Source organism: Sander lucioperca, chromosome 2 (assembly GCF_008315115.2).
Source record: "Sander lucioperca isolate FBNREF2018 chromosome 2, SLUC_FBN_1.2, whole genome shotgun sequence".
NCBI classification, from domain to species: Eukaryota; Metazoa; Chordata; class Actinopteri; order Perciformes; family Percidae; genus Sander; species Sander lucioperca.
The window spans coordinates 39,468,394-39,487,677 of record NC_050174.1 but is presented as its reverse complement, the minus strand read 5'-3'; the positions used below and the strand labels follow the sequence as shown (position 1 = coordinate 39,487,677).

The 19,284-nt window shown below is 39.3% G+C and overlaps 1 protein-coding gene across 1 annotated transcript; it reads right to left on the bottom strand.

Annotated features, from left to right (window-relative positions):
* Positions 1-1,991: 1,991 nt before the first annotated feature.
* On the bottom strand, positions 1,992-18,036 carry fgf5 (fibroblast growth factor 5). Its single transcript, XM_031305008.2, has 3 exons — positions 17,250-18,036; positions 13,874-13,977; positions 1,992-4,424 (listed from the first exon to the last, which is right to left on the bottom strand). The coding sequence occupies exons 1-3, from the start codon at positions 17,458-17,460 to the stop codon at positions 4,056-4,058; spliced, it is 684 nt and encodes a 227-aa protein (XP_031160868.2). The 5' UTR covers positions 17,461-18,036; the 3' UTR covers positions 1,992-4,055.
* Between the last annotated feature and the right edge of the window lie 1,248 nt (positions 18,037-19,284).

Here is a 19,284-nt window from a genome sequence, read left to right as displayed (position 1 = left end):
GTTTCAAGCTACAACAAACACATTCGATTAGCATGAAAACATGTCCCAGAGAGTGACAGAGTGGGTACACATCTGTTAATAACCCCTAGGTACGTTTTGCGCCGGAATTGTCCTTTAATAAATAGCCTATGTCTCCAGTACTATTTGATAAATAAATTATTATTTTACAAAATGTTTTATGAGCTTCAAAGGTTTTCAGTTCTTTGATGGATAATGAAATACAATTCAAGAAGTGATTTTGGATTTGGTTCCATAAAGTCGGGAGACTTACAATAAAAAAAACATAATCAAAATGTCTGCAGCAGATGCCGAGATATTCTGACTGTTAGTCTCTAGTGTGGGTGACTGACCTCTGACCTCCTCATGGAAGAGACATTGTGACACAAAATGTTAATTAGGCTAAATGTTGAATCATTAGTGTCAGGGTAAGAGCAATCCCACATGTTCATATCATATGTTCATATCATATATATATATATATAAATAATATTTTTTTTTCATATATTCAGCAGCTAGCAAAAAGATTAAAACTTAAACTGGGGTTTTATTTCAGAATCAAATCCTGCCTTTTTGTTCGAATCGAGAAAGAGGCTGGTTGCTGCCACTTTTATGTCTATACTTGACTATGGTGATGTTTTATACATGCATGCTTTGTCTCAAAGTTTACATGCACTGGACACTGTATACCATGGATCTCTGAGGTTCATCACTGGTTTTAAAGCCCTCACTCACCATTGTGAACTGTATGAACGTGTTGGATGGCCTTCTCTATCAACACAGAGACTTCAACACTGGCATCTCTTCATATACAAGGCTATTTTAGGTCTACTTCCATCCTACCTTCTGACCTATATCAGTGTAAATAGTATCTGGACTTACAATCTTCGTTCCCAGGAACTTTTCCTTCTGTCTGTTCCAAAGGTTAGGACTGAACTGGGGAAAAAGGAGTTTAAGTTTGCTGCTACCTCTACATGGAACAAGTTACAGAAATCCACAAAACGTAATGAGCTGGTCTCATTGGTCGCTTTTAAGAGGATGCTGATTGATTTGGAGGCAGTCACATCTGGCTGTAGATGTTTTGCCTGATGTGTTTAGGATTGCGGTTGACTTTGAAGGATTTGCTGTTTCAGTTGTTATATGTTTTTAGTGTTTTTGTGTATTTTGTGTTTGTGTGTATGTGTGGTTGTACTGCTGCCTGTCTTGGCCAGGACACTCTTGAAAAACATATTTTTAATCTCAATGAGTCTCTTACTGGTTAAATAAAGGTAAATAAATAAAAATAAAAAACAATGCTCACATATTTCAGCACAAATGTAACCCTTCTGACCTGCATTGCAATTAAGCATTGATTGAAAATGGGTTGTCTCTTAAAACTTATAAATACACCAGAAGCTCCCTGAATGCTCAAATCAGCAGATTTGGCATCGTAAAAGTGCAGCTTGCTGAATTTTTGGGGTAACATTTCATGGAATAACATTTCACTGGAATTGCACGTTGTACGATTTTCCCATGTACATAATACATAATACATAGGATGATCCACTAGTATATTTATTTTTTAATAGTCATATTACATAAAAACTCTTCTTCATACATAGGTTTTTATAAAAAAACAACAAAAATTCTTGTAGAAAATATATTTCTTTGGGATGTGATTGAAGACCACACAACATGATGACATCACAGAAGATCATTAAAAAACAAACAGTGGGGCCCTACAGCATGGGGTAACACTTGGCCACAGTATATCTTTCCCCTGTATTAACCTGTGTATTAACCTTATAATAGAAGCATTTGACCCTATTTAGATATTAGGTCACCAACACGGTTTTGTTTTTGATTTTTTAAACTTTTTATCTGGTAGGGTACTATAGGTAGATTTTATTTTTTAAGATTTTATTTTTTAATTCCCCTCTTATGAACTGCTACTTGTGTCCCATGTGTCTCATTTTGCATTGCATTGCATATACTTGCAACACATGGCACACATGGGAGCAGATTATTAGCACAGTCAGACAGAGAAAGACAGAAATATTGTAATAAATTACATTTGAAAGTGACCAGACCTGACTCCAGTTCAAGCATGTAGCTTTACACAACAATACGGCCTGAAACTGAACCCGATACTACTTTATTGCCGCCCGTTGGGATCCACTCCAGCTCGGTGCTTTCTAGTTGCTTGTTTGCTTGCAATCTTAACCACATCTGTAAAACACTTTGGGTTACACTGCTGAATAAGTTTGAGTTTAAAAATGTACCATAAAACTGCATAAATATATAAGAAAATCCACCATATCCATAACCCTAAACAACCTTTGTTACTCACAATTCTCATGATTGCAATGTAAATACATTTTGAACTCTTTGTTGTTACAGGCTTATTAGAAAACTTGGAACATTTTCCCTAACGCACAGGTTCTGACAGTACCATGTGATCAAAGTAGTTTGACAGATTGTCCATTTGAATTTCTTTGAAAAATGCACCCCAAGCTCAAGTAATCCAAACAATTAAATTAAAGACAGCATTTCATTTATAGTTCAGGCTCTTGGGGAGGCCCAACCAGGCCTTCCTCCCCAGAGATGTCCGTATGTTCCTACATGGCCATTCCACGGCTGTTTGCCATCCGATACACCTACAGCTTGAACCTTCCCCAAAACAAGTGACTGCTCTTTCTTGGCATCTTTATCCCTGCAGTGACAGCGGTGCGTGCTACTCCTGGGGGGGAATGCCGTGAGGTCATGACTCTGGATTTTTCAGGGGGACAGCCGGTTGCTGAAATGATAGTTTTGATGGACAGTTTTCTCCTTGATCCCTCACAGCTGTCCAGGAGGAGGAGGGGAGTCTCCAGAGAACCAGTCCTTGATTTCATGTTGATTATCACAAATCTGGTGTTAGGAAAGGGACAGTTGGTCGGTGTGTATGTTTAGGCAGGAGATATGTTTGAAGCACTTTTCAAACCAGGTTGGAGATAGCTTTCCATGTGTCAATTTAATTATTTTTCAGTGTTTAAAGCTGAAATCCATAACCTAATATTTTGTTTACTTATCATGTTTTTGTCATCTGCGTGGTGGAGTGGATTGTCAGATGTTAAAACAATGTTAAACTTGAGGTGTGTGTCATCCCATTATAATTTGGAGTATAATTTCAATACTTTCGGGACTGTACAAAAACTTTTCACTTTTTAAAAATGCAAACGCATTCCCAGTTATATCAATATCTCGTTAGACTGTCCCCTGAGTTAGAAAAGAAAGTTGTGTCTATATTAGTTTCTTATTGATTATAATGAGGAAAATAAAGCCCTGATGCAAAGACATGATTGTTGTCTTCTGCAAATTGCAACATTACTTATTATTCATTATTATTTTGATATTAAAAAAATAAATATCACAAACAAATTGCGTAAATAGAATATACATCTATGGTGAGACAAAAATAACAAAATTCCCTCCCCTGCTATTCCATAAAATTCAGGCAAGTCTCACTTAAGCAAGAAGAAAAAATATACATACCATTTTTCTAGTCTATAATTACTATAATTATTTTTGTACAGTCCCTTAACAACTAACAAATAACGGAGGACATTACATGGTCAGTTGACGACATTTTCACTCAGCTAGCAAGATAGTAAAACAATGTGGACGACTTTTCCATCTTTGATGTACTATACAAAAAAAAGGTAAAATACGTCTGCCCAAGAATATGCATAAAGATATACATTTCAGCTTTAACAGCATCTGATTTTAAAGGACATTTTCTCAAGCAGGGGCACTGCCAAAATTCACCATGTACACAAACAATAACATAAAACAGGGCAGAGCATCATCAACTCAAGTGGATACTCCTAACTATGACCATATAGCTCCAGCAGAGAGAAGCTCAACAGTTGTACCTGGCAGCCCTTTGAGGTTTTTCACACACTTCATAGATACCCGGAATGCTTTGAATGTCATAAATGACCATTGTCAGTTTTTTTGGGCACGTCGATCACTTATACTGTATGTCCAACGTCTATGAGCCTTGTATCCTTCAGATACAGCCAAACCCTATATGACATCTATCCAAACCGGTACTTGGGCCAGTACTTGACTTGCGTACGTCTCGCTGCTGTTCCTGCATGGACTGCCTTCGCCAGAGGAGGTTTGGGCGGTGGAGGCGGGGGGGGTTTCCTCCTCTCTTTGCTCCTGTCTGTGATGGTGAAGCCTCGCTGGCTGTTGTCGTGCAGGCTGACTCTGGGCAAGAAGTGAGTGGAGACATGCTGCGATTTGACCCGCGGGCTAGAGCCCATTTTCGCTTTCCCTCTCTTATTGAGGGCCACGAACCACTCGCGACCAGTCCTGTGGTTCCTGTAGATTACTGAGGCGTAAGTGTTGTAGCTGTTCTCCTGGAAACGTTCCCTGAACTTACAGTCCTCTGTGAACCACTCCTGCAAAATAAGGGAAATATATGGCATTAAGAGTTACTTATTGCCTTTCTTCTCTTGGCTTTAATCTTATGGGACTCCGTCAGATCCCAATTGGTTTAGATCATCACTGAGACTATTTGTGATTAACATTTGATTAAAAAACTATTAAATCTGCTAAATTTGTAAAGTGTTCCACATGTTCCACATGCTCCTGATAGCCTACTGGATCTGTCCACATGTAAACACAGCTCAGCTGCAGAACATGTGGCAACTCTATTTGCATGCTACCATGTAACCTAACCCTGTGTTTCTCTTGTTAGCTGCTGCTAAAATGATTGTCTTTAAATTGGGGAAAGAAAAAGTAATGGTTCCTATTTCTTTACAAGAAAGCTTCCACCAACAAGCTCCATGCCAGATTTTCCCCACTGATTAAATTTTATTTCCTTGTTAATCCTGTTCTGACACAAAGGCACACACATACTCATACACATATGCTGTGAGAAACGTTTGTGATCTTCTGGGTAATAATAATAATAATAATAATAATAATAATAACTTTATTTATATAGCACATTTAAAAACAAAGTTTACTAAGTGCTTTGACATCAAGCAAGGCAAAATAGGTCAGTAACATAACAGACAGCTAAACAGTGGGGCCAAACAAAACAAGGTAATGAGAAGACAAAATAAGCATATACAGTATAAATAGAATAGAGATCAATAGCAATAACAGATACATATCAAAATGAACAATAAAATGAGACAATAAAAAGGGAATAAAAAGGAGAGTAAAAAGAGACATCTGTAAGCTGTCCTTTCTGTGTTTCTTTCCTCTGAGAAAAGGAGCAGGAGGCACACAATGTCATAGATACCTACTATGACATTGTGTGCCTCCTGCTCCTGCCCTTTGTTTCTATAGCAATTAATACAGGTGATTGTATAATACAGTGTACAAGTCAGAGACTGTGTGCCTAAATCTCCTGTCAAATTTGCAGTGGACCATAGCGCATCTGCATAAGAGACAACTTTGTTTCACTATGGAACACTTTTTCCAATCCAACTGAATGGAAAATTATGCAGAAAAAAATAAATGATGTCTTCTCACACAATAGCTGATCAGGGAGGGCTACAAAATGAGAACGAAAAGGGAGGCTAATGTTAGCCCTGTTGTTGTATGTAAGGACCAAAATTGAAGGGGAAAACAAAGATTCTTGAAATTCTGCTGGATCATTTTTTTATACTTTAAATACAACAGAATTCAGAATGGGAAAAATGTTAACCACTCTATTATCTCAACCTGTAATTGCTCCATGCACAGCCCCATTGCCGTTCAACATAATATGGTCTGATTGGGATCTGATTGGCTTAGCTGCTGTAAAACTGACACCACTCCAAAATCACAGAAGATTTCTCTTTCATCTTGGGGGTGGGTTTCAAAGTCATCTAAATGACTTCCCCTATCACAAAGATGCTTTGACTGACAGCAGCAGAGCCTCCTTTGTACTGGTCAAAACCTCACCATGGCCTGTGTCTCAACTTCATCCAAGATTATTCAGGAGAAGTTCTGGGAAAATCTCTGGGAAAAGGCGATGCTATAAGAAGAAATAAGCATATTTCATGTATCAATTTCCCCAAACTATATTTTTTTTGCAATATAGGCTGGTCTACAGAAGTGGATTAAAATGCTGCTTGTATGTATTATTTATTAGTAATAATAATCTGAAGAATCCAAATGCTCCCCACATCCCTTATGGTGGTCTAAACTGAAATTATTTCGGTCATAGGTTGAACAACACCTACCAAACTGAAATAAGTTGTGTACCAAACAAAAGTTCCTGTAGCAAAATGTTCAGGACAATGTACTATTACATGCTTAGCAAAAATCTAAAGACAACACATTAGACTCTGCTACACCACATTTCAGAAACGGATATGCAGATATTCATTGAATGTTCCCGTTTTGTGCCTAAAAATATCTCGGGTGGGAAACTCTGACATGTACCCAGGGATGCCTGCTTTCTTGCTGCAGTATGACTTCCTTGTATAACATTCTGAAATAAAACAAACTGTTCTGCTTTGCTGAAGAGTGCAGCATAGCAGAAAATGATGCCATTACAGCGTTTGGTAAACATGCCAGTCACAAGAGAGTGCGCTGCGGCAGAATAGTACAAACCTTTAAGTTATTCAAAGTGACCGACTGTTCCTTTTGGCTGTTGTTTTTAAAGATGATTACAAAATTGAACAGAACTCCCGAGTTACTGCTATGGGTGGATTGCAATGATTTGACAGAATGCTACATTTGAGCAACAAACCAGCTCTGGTACCAGTCAGGGAATTACACATCTGGAAACAAATCCATTGGAGCATGTATGAATGTACTCTCACACACAGTCACATATGCAAACACACACACACACACACACACACACACACACACACACACACACACACACACACACACACACACACACACACACACACATACCAGGAAAAAGCTTTGGCCCCTGCTGTGTTTCATAGGATTTAATGGCTGCGGCCAGATTCCAGAGATCTTATTGTTAAAATCATAATGCTTGTACAGCTGTTTAACCTGGCTCTTGCCCTGCTGGATTGGTCACACTCTTTTAAAGGGACCTTTCCCATGATCCTGGGTATTAGCTGTAGGCTACTGAGGGCAGAGGTGGAAAGTTACAGATTTCCTCTACCCTAATGATATTTCTTAACAAATGTATCATTTTCATTATTACCACTACTACAGACTGAGACGATACCATGTTATTTTTAATTCCACTCAAATCTGAAACAAACTGAACTAGAGCTGGACTTTTACTTGACTCTGATGTGCACAAACTTTAGGGACTGGGTTTGTAACCAGTGGTGGAAGAATCCACTCAGATCCTTTACTTAAGTAAAAGTTAAAATACCACACTGTAAAATACTCTGTTACAAGTAAAAGTCCTGCATTGAAAATGTTACATAAGTAAAAGTATGTTACTATCATCAGGAAAATGTACTTAAAGTATTAGAAGTACAAGTACTCATTGCAGAAAGATCCTCACATTTTAGAAACAGGAAACGATTAAAACAGTTCTGTCAATCAACTAATTGTATAATCTGCTAATCATTTTAGCTGTACTTGTAGGCCATTATATACTGTTTGGTAGTTTAATTTATTATAAACATTGTATTTTATAAACCAATGTGTTTTGTGTGCACAAATCTTAATTTGTAAAGTAACTAGCAACTAAAGCTGTCAGATTAATGTAGTGGATTAAAAAGTACAATAATTCCCTCTGAGATGTAGTGGAGTAGAAGTAGAGAGGAAATGAAAATACTCAAGTCAAGTACAAGTACCTCAAATTTGTACTTAAGTACAGTACTTGAGTAATTGCACTTAGTTACATTCCACCACCGTTGTAACTAACTGATTGAAAAACACTTAACTGTCTAACATAAGACTTTTTAGCTATGACATGATTGAAAGAAATGCCAATGAATGCTTCGCTTTTTTAAACAACACTGCTAACATGCTTCTGTTTGGTAGACCATGTCTACCATTCTCACAATGTTAGTTTAGCCTGTTAGCATCCTTACTTTGCTGAATAGTACAGGTGAGGCTGATGAGAATGTCATTAGTTCTGTGGGTATTTGGTCATAAACCAAACTATTGGACAAATGAAATGTTGACATGATGATTACGCTAGATGACGAGTCAGGGGATCATCCCCAAGTTATTGTATTTCATCCAGAGGGGGGACACGAATGTGTGTACCAAATGTCAATGAAAGCCATCCTCTAGTTGTGGAGGCATTTCACTCAAAACCACAAATGTCAACCTGCTGGTGGTACCAAAGAAAAAGTCAGGGGAAGATTAAATTGTCATTAGGTTGCAATGCCTGGGAACCTTGAATGTCTGCACCAAATTGTGTTGCTATCTATCAAATAGATATTGAGATATTTCCCTGGATAAGTGGAAACGTTGACCTGCTGGTGACACTAAAGTCAAAGTCATTATTTATCCTCTGGGGACGATGAATGTCTGTATCAGATTTCATCGCAATCCTTTGAATATTTGTTGAGATATGCCACTTCAAACCAGAAAATGTCAACAGATAATACACTGTAGTAGTAGGACCATATTATTCTTAATCTTAATAAAAAGTGTCTTCAGTATAATACATCATAGATAGAAAAGAAACTGTAGCTGAGACATTTCTAAAAGAAAATGACAAAAATAAAAAACACGAGTTCAGTCAAATGGTTGCATTTCTGTCTCTCTCTCTCTCTCTCTCTCTCTCTCTCTCTCTCTTTTACTTCTCCACCTCTCTCTCCCTCGCCCTGTCACTGTTTGTTCAACAAATGCAGGTGACCCTTTCACCTTTCTAAAGATTATGTTTGTGATGGCTTGCTGAGTAGGTCATTCAAAGCAATGTGCATCTGTCTCCATGCACATTATTCAGCCAATAAATTGCCACTGTGAAAACATCTAAATATTAGATATGAAAGACGATGCAACAAGATAAGGTTTAGGGTGTTATCTGACACCACGAGGTGAGGCCCGAGCCTGTCTGCGGCCTCTGAGGTTTACATCCACCCCACATCATCAAGGCGGTTAAATAGCACAGTGCAGCTGTAGACACAGATTGCAGTTTTAGTTATACAAATATTTCTCTGAGGCAGGGCTGCTCAGCAGGCAAAAATAAACTCCGACTGTAGACAGGAAACTCTCTCAGAGTGCAAGGTATCTACAGTAAGTAGTAAAGCTGCAAAGAAAGAGCTCTGATTAAATGATCAAACTTAAATTTACTGCACATAAAACTGCAATTCATATAATAAATATAAAATGTCTGAAAGCCTGGTACCACTTTCTAGAGGCTACAAAGTATTATATGGCACAATTATTTAATTATTTAATGCACAATATTATTTTTTTACAAAAATCTTAACTCAAGGACCACTTGCAAACTTTATGTTGAGCTTTATACCAGTCTTCCTTAGCGAATGGAGTAAGTTGTCATGGAGCAAGAAAGGCTGCGAGATGCGGTCAAAAGTTCCACAAAAATCAAGTAACTAAGTAATTCTGACACTGAGAATCACAGCAATCTCAAACCAAAGATAACAGAAAACAAGGTTCACTGCCATGAAGCTGTGAGCAAGACTCCCCCATGCTGAGGATCAGTAGACGATTAGTTCCTTTTTAACACTGTGGGCAGACCCTGTTCGTTTTCGTTCCCCCATGATAAGCGACCAGCCCCATGAACGACTCTTTTGGTTCTGTATAGCTATATAGTTGAGAGATCCAAGACTAAACTGACATAAGGCAGGGCTCAGAGAAAAAGTCGCAATTATAAATCTGTCTGCTACTTCAGCACCACAGACAGCGCCAGATTTATCAACACTCATAAGCCTGCTGATATTTCCGAGCCATGGTCGGGGCCATAGATTCTAACTTGCAGAAACTTCCGTCAGATAAAGGATTAATGAGTCAAGCTGACTAGACTAATATGTGTAAACTAAACAACCCCTCTGCTGCTGCACTCTCTCTGCTACAAGGGGATGGAGAGGGGGAATAGCAAGTTAACAAGGGGCATGCATTTCGGTCATTTTGTAAACCCTTTCAAATCGCCTACTGCTGACATGCTTTTGAGCAAGGCTGCTGCAGCAGTAATAATGATATTTAAGTTAACTTACCCTTTGATTATGAGGATACATAATGATTTATGCTAGTGGAAGATTTTCAGCAAATGTATTGTCTTTTCTTGACTCAAGAGCTCATCTCAATATTAATAATCCCCCCCTGTCCCTTAATACTGGACCCTGTGAACAGCTCTGCTTTAACGGCATCAACTTCCGCCTCATGACAACAAAACTAGCCACAAACAACAGATGATGCAACTTGCTGGGGCAGAAGGAGTAGATGTGGAAAGTTTGGAACAGGAGATGAAGGGGCAGATGATACCGGATTGCAGACATGAGTTCGCTGAGTCAGACTGTGGCTATGCATGACAAACTTCCAGCAGATCAAAAATTATGATCAGGTTTTAGTTTGAGGCAATACCCCTCAGTGTGCTGTTTTGCTTTGTCACAATAATCTTTTTATTATCCATGTCTGCCCAGTTTCGGTTTATATTTAAATCTTGTTTGGTGTGTGCTTTATATAAGCTGGAATGGCAACTGAATATGTATCTGCTGGTGGACAGCTCACAGTCGCATTAGTGAGTTTCTAGAAAGCTGTGGCTGAGAATGCACTTTGATGAAAGACGCCACATCACTCCCCGCTGACAGGGTTTGATGAAACAATACCGGGAGCTGAGGGGGCATACGTTGCCGTTGCTCAGCATGCTAACCCACAGCAGCTCACAGACTCTCCGGCTCTCTGATTGTTGCTTGCCTGGCTTATTGTTTACTCTGCATATTGATCTTTACTTAGTGGCTCACTCCACTGTATATTATCAGCCGTCCCAGACAGGACTTAATCTGCTCTTCCCATTAACACATGCTAATAGGGGGCCGCTTCTGTCTAAACGCCTGCCAAGGCTCCCACAGATGACTCGTCAGTTTGGCCGGCTGCTGGCTGACTGTCCGGCCGGTCGGCCTGCTTACAGCAGCGAGGCCAAGCTGCTGCGGGCAGATTTGGGCTTACTGTGTGTTTGGGGGGATTTGAAAGTCTTCATAACTGTGGCTAAAGATTACAGCAGTATGCCAAGATATGCTGATGTCAGATTTGGGGATTTTGTTATGCAGCACAGATGCAACGTTGCACAAACTAATATATAAGAGAAATATAGCTGCACTAGGCAATGTTTTGATGGAGAAATACACCCGTTTCACGAGTCCAAAAGAAACCGGGCTGCAGCAAAGAGGCGCACCATCTGAGCTGCGAATGAGAAGCAGATTTACAATATTTGGCCAAATTAAATTCTGGTGCCAGGTATGGACAATGGCAGGAAGTCTGCTCAGAACACCAAAAAATAGTTTGCCATAATCAACAGCAAACAATATGAAACTTTGAGCAAGGAAATTCTCAGTCTGCCATTGTTGATATTTGTATGTTCATTTAAAAAAAGTTAGTTCAGAGATGTGAGTGCTCTAATAATCAATATTTTTATAACTGACAATGAATGTGTAACCCATGGGCAATTTTAGCAACTAAAATTGCTGAATGTTAGAACATTGGGTCAAATTGGTCGTTATTACTGTGACTTATAAAGTGTCAGGTTTAGTTCCATCATAGTGTTAAAGGACAATTCCGGCGCAAAATGAACCTAGGGGTTAATAACAGATGTGTACCCACTCGATCGCTCTCTGGGACATGTTTTCATGCTAATCGAATGTGTTTATAGCTTGAAACAAGCTAGCGCGGACCGCTGATTAGCTTACAACGCTAGTTTTTGGGGCACAGGGAAAGTAAAAACAAATTGCTTATTATACAACTAAAAAGGCTCAAAATATCACCACACTTCAACGGTAGCATAATGAGGGTCCCTAAATGTTAGCTGAAGCATTGAGAACATTGTAAGTGTACAGTTTATTAAAAGATAGTTTAGAAAGACAGTAGCTCCCAAGACGGTGGCTGCCTGTATATGAGAACGCTACTGTCTTTATAATCTATCTTTTTAATAAACTATAGACTTACAACGTTTTCAATGCTTCGGTTAATATTTAGGGACCCTCATTATGCTACCGTTGAAGTGTGGTGATATTTTGAGCCTTTTTAGTGGTATAAATAGCGATTTGTTTTTACTTTCCCTGTGCCCCGAATACTAGCGAGTGGGTACACATCTGTTATTAACCCCTAGGTTCGTTTTGCGCCAGAATTGTCCTTTAATAGTGTCAAAAAATGTTAGCTGACGTTGTTGTTCAGTAGCTAGCTCAGAGATTATCGGCTAATGAAATTACTGATTTAGCAGGGGGGGTTAACACTTTTGCAAGGTATCCGTGTCACATTCTCATTAGCGACTGAGCCCCCCTAAAGGTCTGATCCTAGAATCGCCCCTGAACGTGTATACGTGTATTGAAAATGTCATGAAACTTAGTTCTATGGAGCCTTTCAGCCTCTTTTAGCTCATTGTTTTGGTTTTACAGCATATTTACTGCTCGGTTCAGTCTCATTAACTCTGGTTCCCGCAGCAGCAGCAGTATGCAGCTATTCTCAGCAAACAATTAGGCAGGCAGCGGTGGAAGAAGAACTCAGATGTATAGTAAAACTACGAAAGTATTTGCATCAAAAGAAAAAATATGTAGATGTTGATATGTAAACAAAAATATGATCATATAAGTGTTATTTTATTTCATTTTATCCTATAATAATCCAGAATAATTTATTTGTAGATTATATTTTACATTAATAATCTGTATCTGCAAAGTAACTAAAGTTATCAGATAGATGTTGTGGTGAAAAAGTACAATATTTCCCTCTGACCTTTAGTAGAGTGGAAGTACAAAGTAGCAGAATATGGAAATATGCAAGTAAAGCACAAGCCTCAAAATTGTACTTAAGGACAAATAATGGAATACATTTACTTAGTTACTTGCTACCACTGCTGACAGGTGAACACTGAAGTATTTTGCAGCAAAAGAGCCGGATATTGTTTCTGAGAAGTTTGTGATGACCAAAAAATATTTGGACTTACACAAACACAACTCCAGTGGGATGATAATGTTGCTTTGTGTCTGCCGGATGTGGAAATAAGCAAATGTTTGCTAACTTAATAAGGTGGTAATAAGTCAAGATATGTCTCTGATAGGTTTGGCCAAACAATCAACTATGGCAGCTTTAAATTGCTGTATATTGACTTCACTACTTCTCAGCATTCATATAGACTATCTTTTTATATATTCTGCGTTATAACCACAATTTAATTTGTACTAACTGTATTCTGACTCTTTACTACATCTCAGCAATGTAATAGATTATCTATTCATGTATATTATGTTAGTACCTTCCCAGCTTCGCATTTCCATCGACGTACTTAGTTACACCTCGCTTTAAGATGGCTTTGAACTGCCTACTTAATCTGTACCTTTGTAGCCTATTGCACTCTGTTTTCTTGTACTATATTAAATGTGAAACTGTATGTTGTCTTGTACGCTTACGCTTTTCTTGGCCAGGTCGCTGTTGCAAATGAGAACCTGTTCTCAACGGCCTACCTGGTTAAATAAAGGTTAAACAAATAAATAAATAAATAAAATGAATCGTCATCGTTAACTTAATGGTGAGAATGTAAATATTAGCAAGATGACATCAATTTTACAAATCAAAACTCATCATTGCTAATTAAACAGAGCCATTCCTTCCATATGATTGGACAACATTGCAATCAACACTTGTTAAGTACACATAAGTGTCACTTAGAAATAACATGCACAGTAGTAACCCTGCACAGTCAGCAGTATGTATGCACTGAGGGTGAGTTTAAGAGTTCAGGGTGACAAACAGAAGCAGTGTGGGAAGCGCGGGGGATACTTACAGTGGCGTAGAGCCGTCCTCTTTTATTCATGGCCAGGAATCTGTTACTGTAGACCCCTTTGATACCGATGACCCCCTGAGAAACCGCAAAGAGCTCCAGGACACCTGGGAGGACAAACAACATGCTCTGATGATTGATGGATGACAGAGTGTATTTTTACTCCTCTTGTCGTTTTCTGCATCTTGTCGTACTTCTGCGGCCCTGTGGACATGATCTGCTCTGCTGTCCTGTCAGCTCAGGTATCCAGCTCAGCTGCACTGATCTTGATCTTACAGTATGTTCATTCAGATCACTAGTGTCCGGGGGAGTATAAATTAACAGGGCAATGACTAATTTCTATCTCCATTAACCTTCTCTGACAACAAGAGTGAATTTCAATAACAAACGATGGCTAGCAAATTAATTAGCAGCAATTTTCAAGGAACACACAGTAAGTAAGTAATTAGTACATCTCCATGCTGAGTTACATTTAGCTTTTATGGCATTTTTGGCTCAAATGCCACTTGCATACTCATAGTGACATCCTCCAGAGTTAAAAAGTTGAACATGGCAGTTTCCTGCTGTGTTGATTTTATGTTTACTCATTGGGTTTGGATGTTATGTTTTATCACTGTTGATGAATAAAAACAAAGCAAGCTCATTCAATGCAATAGAACACTGCAGCGGTGATGAAAGAGCTGAGGGTACACATTGTGTGGCTGTTATCTTTTGCCTTAAAACACCTGGGACGGTCTGCGCTGTGCACAAATACCTTTACATGCATCGCTTGCCGGTAATGTTGTCTGCAAGCACACGTGTCGGTGGTTAACTTGACACTGCTTGTGGGACTAACAGTAGCGGTCTGGAGTTCACAGAGGCAGGATCACCACCTGAGGTTCACCAGGTTGAACCGCAGACTGGCTGGTCAGTGTTATTAGCCATAAGCGACTACAAGGCTGCTCTTTAGCAAGGCCCCTAAACCCCAGATGCTTTAAAGACTGATTAGTGGGCAAAGGTTGGGCAGAATATCACAAATACCACTACTCCCACAAAGTGTAATTCATGTGGAGATAATTTGCAATAGGCATTTGGCAACATTTGCTGCCAAAGCAAGAAGTCAAGTTACGTTTATATATGGCAGAGCAAAGTGAAAGTGTGGTTATGGAGTTGGAGCGGTGTACAAAGTGTTTGGCATTTACATCAGTGATATGAGTTTGCATCTTGTTTCATAAAACAAATCAGTGTTGCCATTTTCTTTTTTATTATTTCTTCTTTACTTTTAACCAAAACCACTAACATCCACAACTTTAACCCAGTTGCTTAACCTAAATACTTCCTTAATCATGCTTTTTAGTTGCCTATGGCACATGCTGTGTGACAGCAATCAGAATGAACATTTTGTAGATGTGTCCAGTAAACATTCTGCCTTTTATGATAATGAAAATATAATCTGGGCATCAGTGCTTTTCTCCCTAACATATTTTTTCTAAAATGCATATGAACATAATTCCTGTAATGTGGTGCATAAGCTGCTGTAAGTTCCAGTGAGTGCCAGGAAATGTAGAATAGTAGGTTGTGCCAATGTGGGTTCTTTTGAAACAACATTTGGGCCTTTGTGGGACACTCAAACTGTCCCACAAAGGCCAGACTGATGAAAAATTGTTTGTCACTTAGTTGTTCTTGCATGCAGATTAACAATGCACTAGTTCAAAGAAATGGCCACAGATTGGTTTATTGAAACAATATTGTCAAGGTCAGTCAAGTATCCCATAATAAATGAAAAGTCAAAATAAAAGGTGGTATCCCTGATTAATATTGTCTCTGCAGTAACTGATCTATTAACTGCTATCTGAGGTATTCTGTGAGGCAGTGATATGACATGTAATGCAGTGTGATGGTAAAAGAATCTTCATATTACAAATCTAAGACGTCCAGTCTCCTGCTCGTCTCCAGCGCTGTCATGCAGGATTCAAAACCACATGGCTGTCGTGTTGAAATCCATGTAACCTGACAACTCTTCTAAAGGGGACCATGAAATGGAGGCACAAGTGCACTTTCACGGTGAGCTTTGGCCGTTTCGTCAGCGGAGGAGCGATGAGGGATCTGAGGGTGCAGTAAAAACTAAAAAATCGGATCTATGACTTTATTCTTCTGGCCTGAATGACACAGGACGGGATTCACATACAGGGCGGTTGAAGCTTTGGCATTTGAAAACTGCTGCAGTAACAATGTATTTTAAGTTTTACATTAGTGTTTCTAGTCACAACTCATGCTAACAGTCCTAATATGCTTTGTTCTGCCTGCAGCTGAAAGCTGGTGTGTGCTGGGTAATATTTACTGTTCATATTCATCTGAGTTTGTGGAGCAGTTTTGAGTGTTGATATCTTATTTTGTATTTGAGTTCAGACATAATGTTTTCAAACTGAGGGAAATCGTTTTCTCTCCAAATATCTTGTGAAATCTTGATGTAAGTCATCTTCCTTATTTTAAGACGCTTGTTGTGAGACAAATTGAATTTTCCCCATTTTTTTACAAGAGGAACTGATAAAATGGCCGATACATCAGGGCCAATATTGCTCTTGTATGTGTATGTACAAAAATGAATATCATATATTGTTATTTGGTTTATTTAAACTTTCGATTATCAATTTAAGAAATCCAAGATTAGGGCTTTGCTGCTTAAATTATTGGACCCTTTAGAAATACATCAAATCAATCTGGACACTATGACCTTGCTTATGTCAGCCTTTTGCACCACTGCAAAGTAACTCAATGTAGATTTTAATTTCAAAAAATCTTATTTCTCTTAATCAGCATAAAACTTATTTCCACAGAGCACTGTAATGCACTTGTTTGTCAACTTATAATTGCTCTTTATTTCTGTATTTGTGACCTATTTTTTCTTCAAAAGTCAAATCATTGAATATGCATCCACAGCAAACGATATTGTCCCTAGTTGTAAAGGTAAACAGTTTGAAGATTCAGTAGTGTATGGAGTAACGTTGTTGTGATGACAATCGTGCTGATTGGCAATCCGACACATCCTGGTGTCTCACTGCTGCACCTGTTACTTCCACAAATAGTCTACCTGCCAACATCCCAGAGAGACACAAACAAGGCTCGTCAACCAGATGCCCGCTGCTCAGATATTTCACAGGGTCAGGCAGCCTAAGTTTAGGTGCGCGGTCCTTACACACTTCCTGTGTAAATCATTATTGTTAGAACGTCCAGGGATGACATCTAAAATAGATACAACTGCAAACAGAAGGGAATCAATTAGAACGAATGCAGGAATGTATATCCAAGTGCGCATTCTCAGCGGGACGCACAGGATTCATCTGCGCGGCAGACGTTTATAATTTAGAAGTTAGTGTGAAAACCGGAGTGAATGACTTACTCAGCTGGTTGGGCTCATGGCTGCCGTTGACTCTGCCGTCGGGATGAATCTGGAGATGGAAGCCAATGCCAACCCTACAGTAGAGCCTGCAAGTCCTGCGTCCAGAGCGGATCCCCTCCTCCAGAAGTTGGCGCTCCAAAGAAATGTGCTCTGCTCCGGCGGCGGCGCAAATCAAGTGAGCGACGGTCAGAAGGTAAAGAGGAACATTCATTCTTCCAAAAAGCAGACACTCGCTAGGCCACTTCTAGCATTGTTGGTGTCGCTCCTGAGGTTTGGCCACCACAAACCGTGCGCACACACGCATGCAGCGCTCCTGGGCATTACCCCGGCTGCAGTAGCTGGAGTTGTTCTGCTGGCACGGGGATATTTATAACGCCAATGATCTCACTACTCGATGCATGCCTGAGCTCTAAAGGACGCTCTTTCATCCAGATTTTGTCGCCGAGATGCCACTCCTGCTCAGCACCGATCCACAGCAGCGGGGCGTGAAGTAAACGCGACTGACACCGCACATTTTCCAAGGAACAGTCCGCGCCAGGACGCACTAACCGCGGCATTTTACGCACAGGTAGACATCGTATTATTAGATCGAGGGCGCGAATAATTCACACATGAAAAGACATAAAACGACTCTTCTGACGGCGCTTCTTCCCATTTAAGAAGAATTGAACCGAAATAATGACACGTTAAACTCAGGAGGGATGACGGTGGGGTTCAGGCAGCAGAGATCATCAGGTGGTGCAGCAGAGTTGGGAGATTCTGGCAGCCGTATTTATAGGCTTTAGTCCACCTTATCATCCGAGAGCACTGAGGTCTTCCAATCAGATGCTCCTCGATGTGCCCAGATCCAGGTTAAAAAATAAAGGTGACCGAGCCTTTGCAGTGGCTGCTCCAAACCTCTGGAATGGTCTACCTATTAATGTAAGAACGGCTCAGACCATTGAAACATTCAAGTCCTTGCTTAAGACCCATTACTATGCTTTGGCTTTCAAATCAAGTTGAGCTTTGATATCTTGACCTTGTTGTTGTGCTGTTGGTTATTTTGTATTGTATACTGTGTATTGTTTGTGTATATTATCTCATTGATTTTGAACTTTGTTAAGCACTTTGGTCAACTATGGTTGTTTTTAAACGTGCTATATAAATAAAATTGAACTGAACTGAACTGATACGTCCACATGCTTACAGGAGAAGCGTCTGTCAAGCTGCCTGATGTATTCTGAGCAGTGTACAGTGGCAGAGGAGACATTGTAATTATCAGATTGTAGATTATTGAGAAAAAAAGTGCCTAGTAGAAATGTAGCCTGCACTTTTTTAAATACACAATTTTGCTGTGACATTTTATTTGTTTTATTTTCTTTCTCCCATTCTGCCTCCTGCTACCGGATGAGTATAATCCTCTCAAAACCATCCAAATAACTATTAATCATGCTAGTTTTTTTTGTGGTTGGGGTCGCAACAAAAGACCTGTGAAGGTGTCCTTGGGTAAAACACTGAATGCCCCAGATAATAATTTCACCTATATTAGTAACCAGTAACAATAGGATGTGATTTAAACTGATTAGTGCAGTTGTCTCCACCGGTTGTCATTCAACAGTTTAATAAACACCACACTATTTAGTGTATGTAAAGTCAGAATCAGCTCTAATGATGCAAAATAAGCACTCAAACCACACAAATACGGAAAGTGTCTAAAGAATAAAAATGTATTACGGTAGTAAGTTCACCCACAGCAGCTGAATGGAGTGAGAAAGAAGAATAACTGAGATATGTTGCTTAGAAAATATAATACATATTTACTACTATAGGTGACTTTCCTGATTCCATGTGAGTGGAAATAGATTATTTGTTAAGATTCCGTCATCTAGCAGCAAGGTGATAGAAGTATACAGGTTTTGTTCTGTCGGCCTTTGAGCAAGTTGTTCATTCATTGCCTGTTGCTCTGAATTGGGCAAGAAGCGTAAATTATCCAGTCAGTGCCTTCTGATTCTTGATTCTGTCAATTAACTCTATATCAACCCAAAACCTGCACAAA

What these genes read in the sequence shown, in the direction of transcription:
- fgf5 (XM_031305008.2), bottom strand. Translation starts at nt 17,460, where the DNA reads ATGAATGTTCCTCTTTACCTTCTGACCGTCGCTCACTTGATTTGCGCC. An exon ending in CCATGAGCCCAACCAGCTGA is followed by an intron (nt 13,978 to 17,249) that starts GTAAGTCATTCA and finishes TTGTCCTCCCAG; the next exon opens with GTGTCCTGGAGCTCTTTGCG. An exon ending in GAGGACGGCTCTACGCCACT is followed by an intron (nt 4,425 to 13,873) that starts GTAAGTATCCCC and finishes CTTATTTTGCAG; the next exon opens with GAGTGGTTCACAGAGGACTG.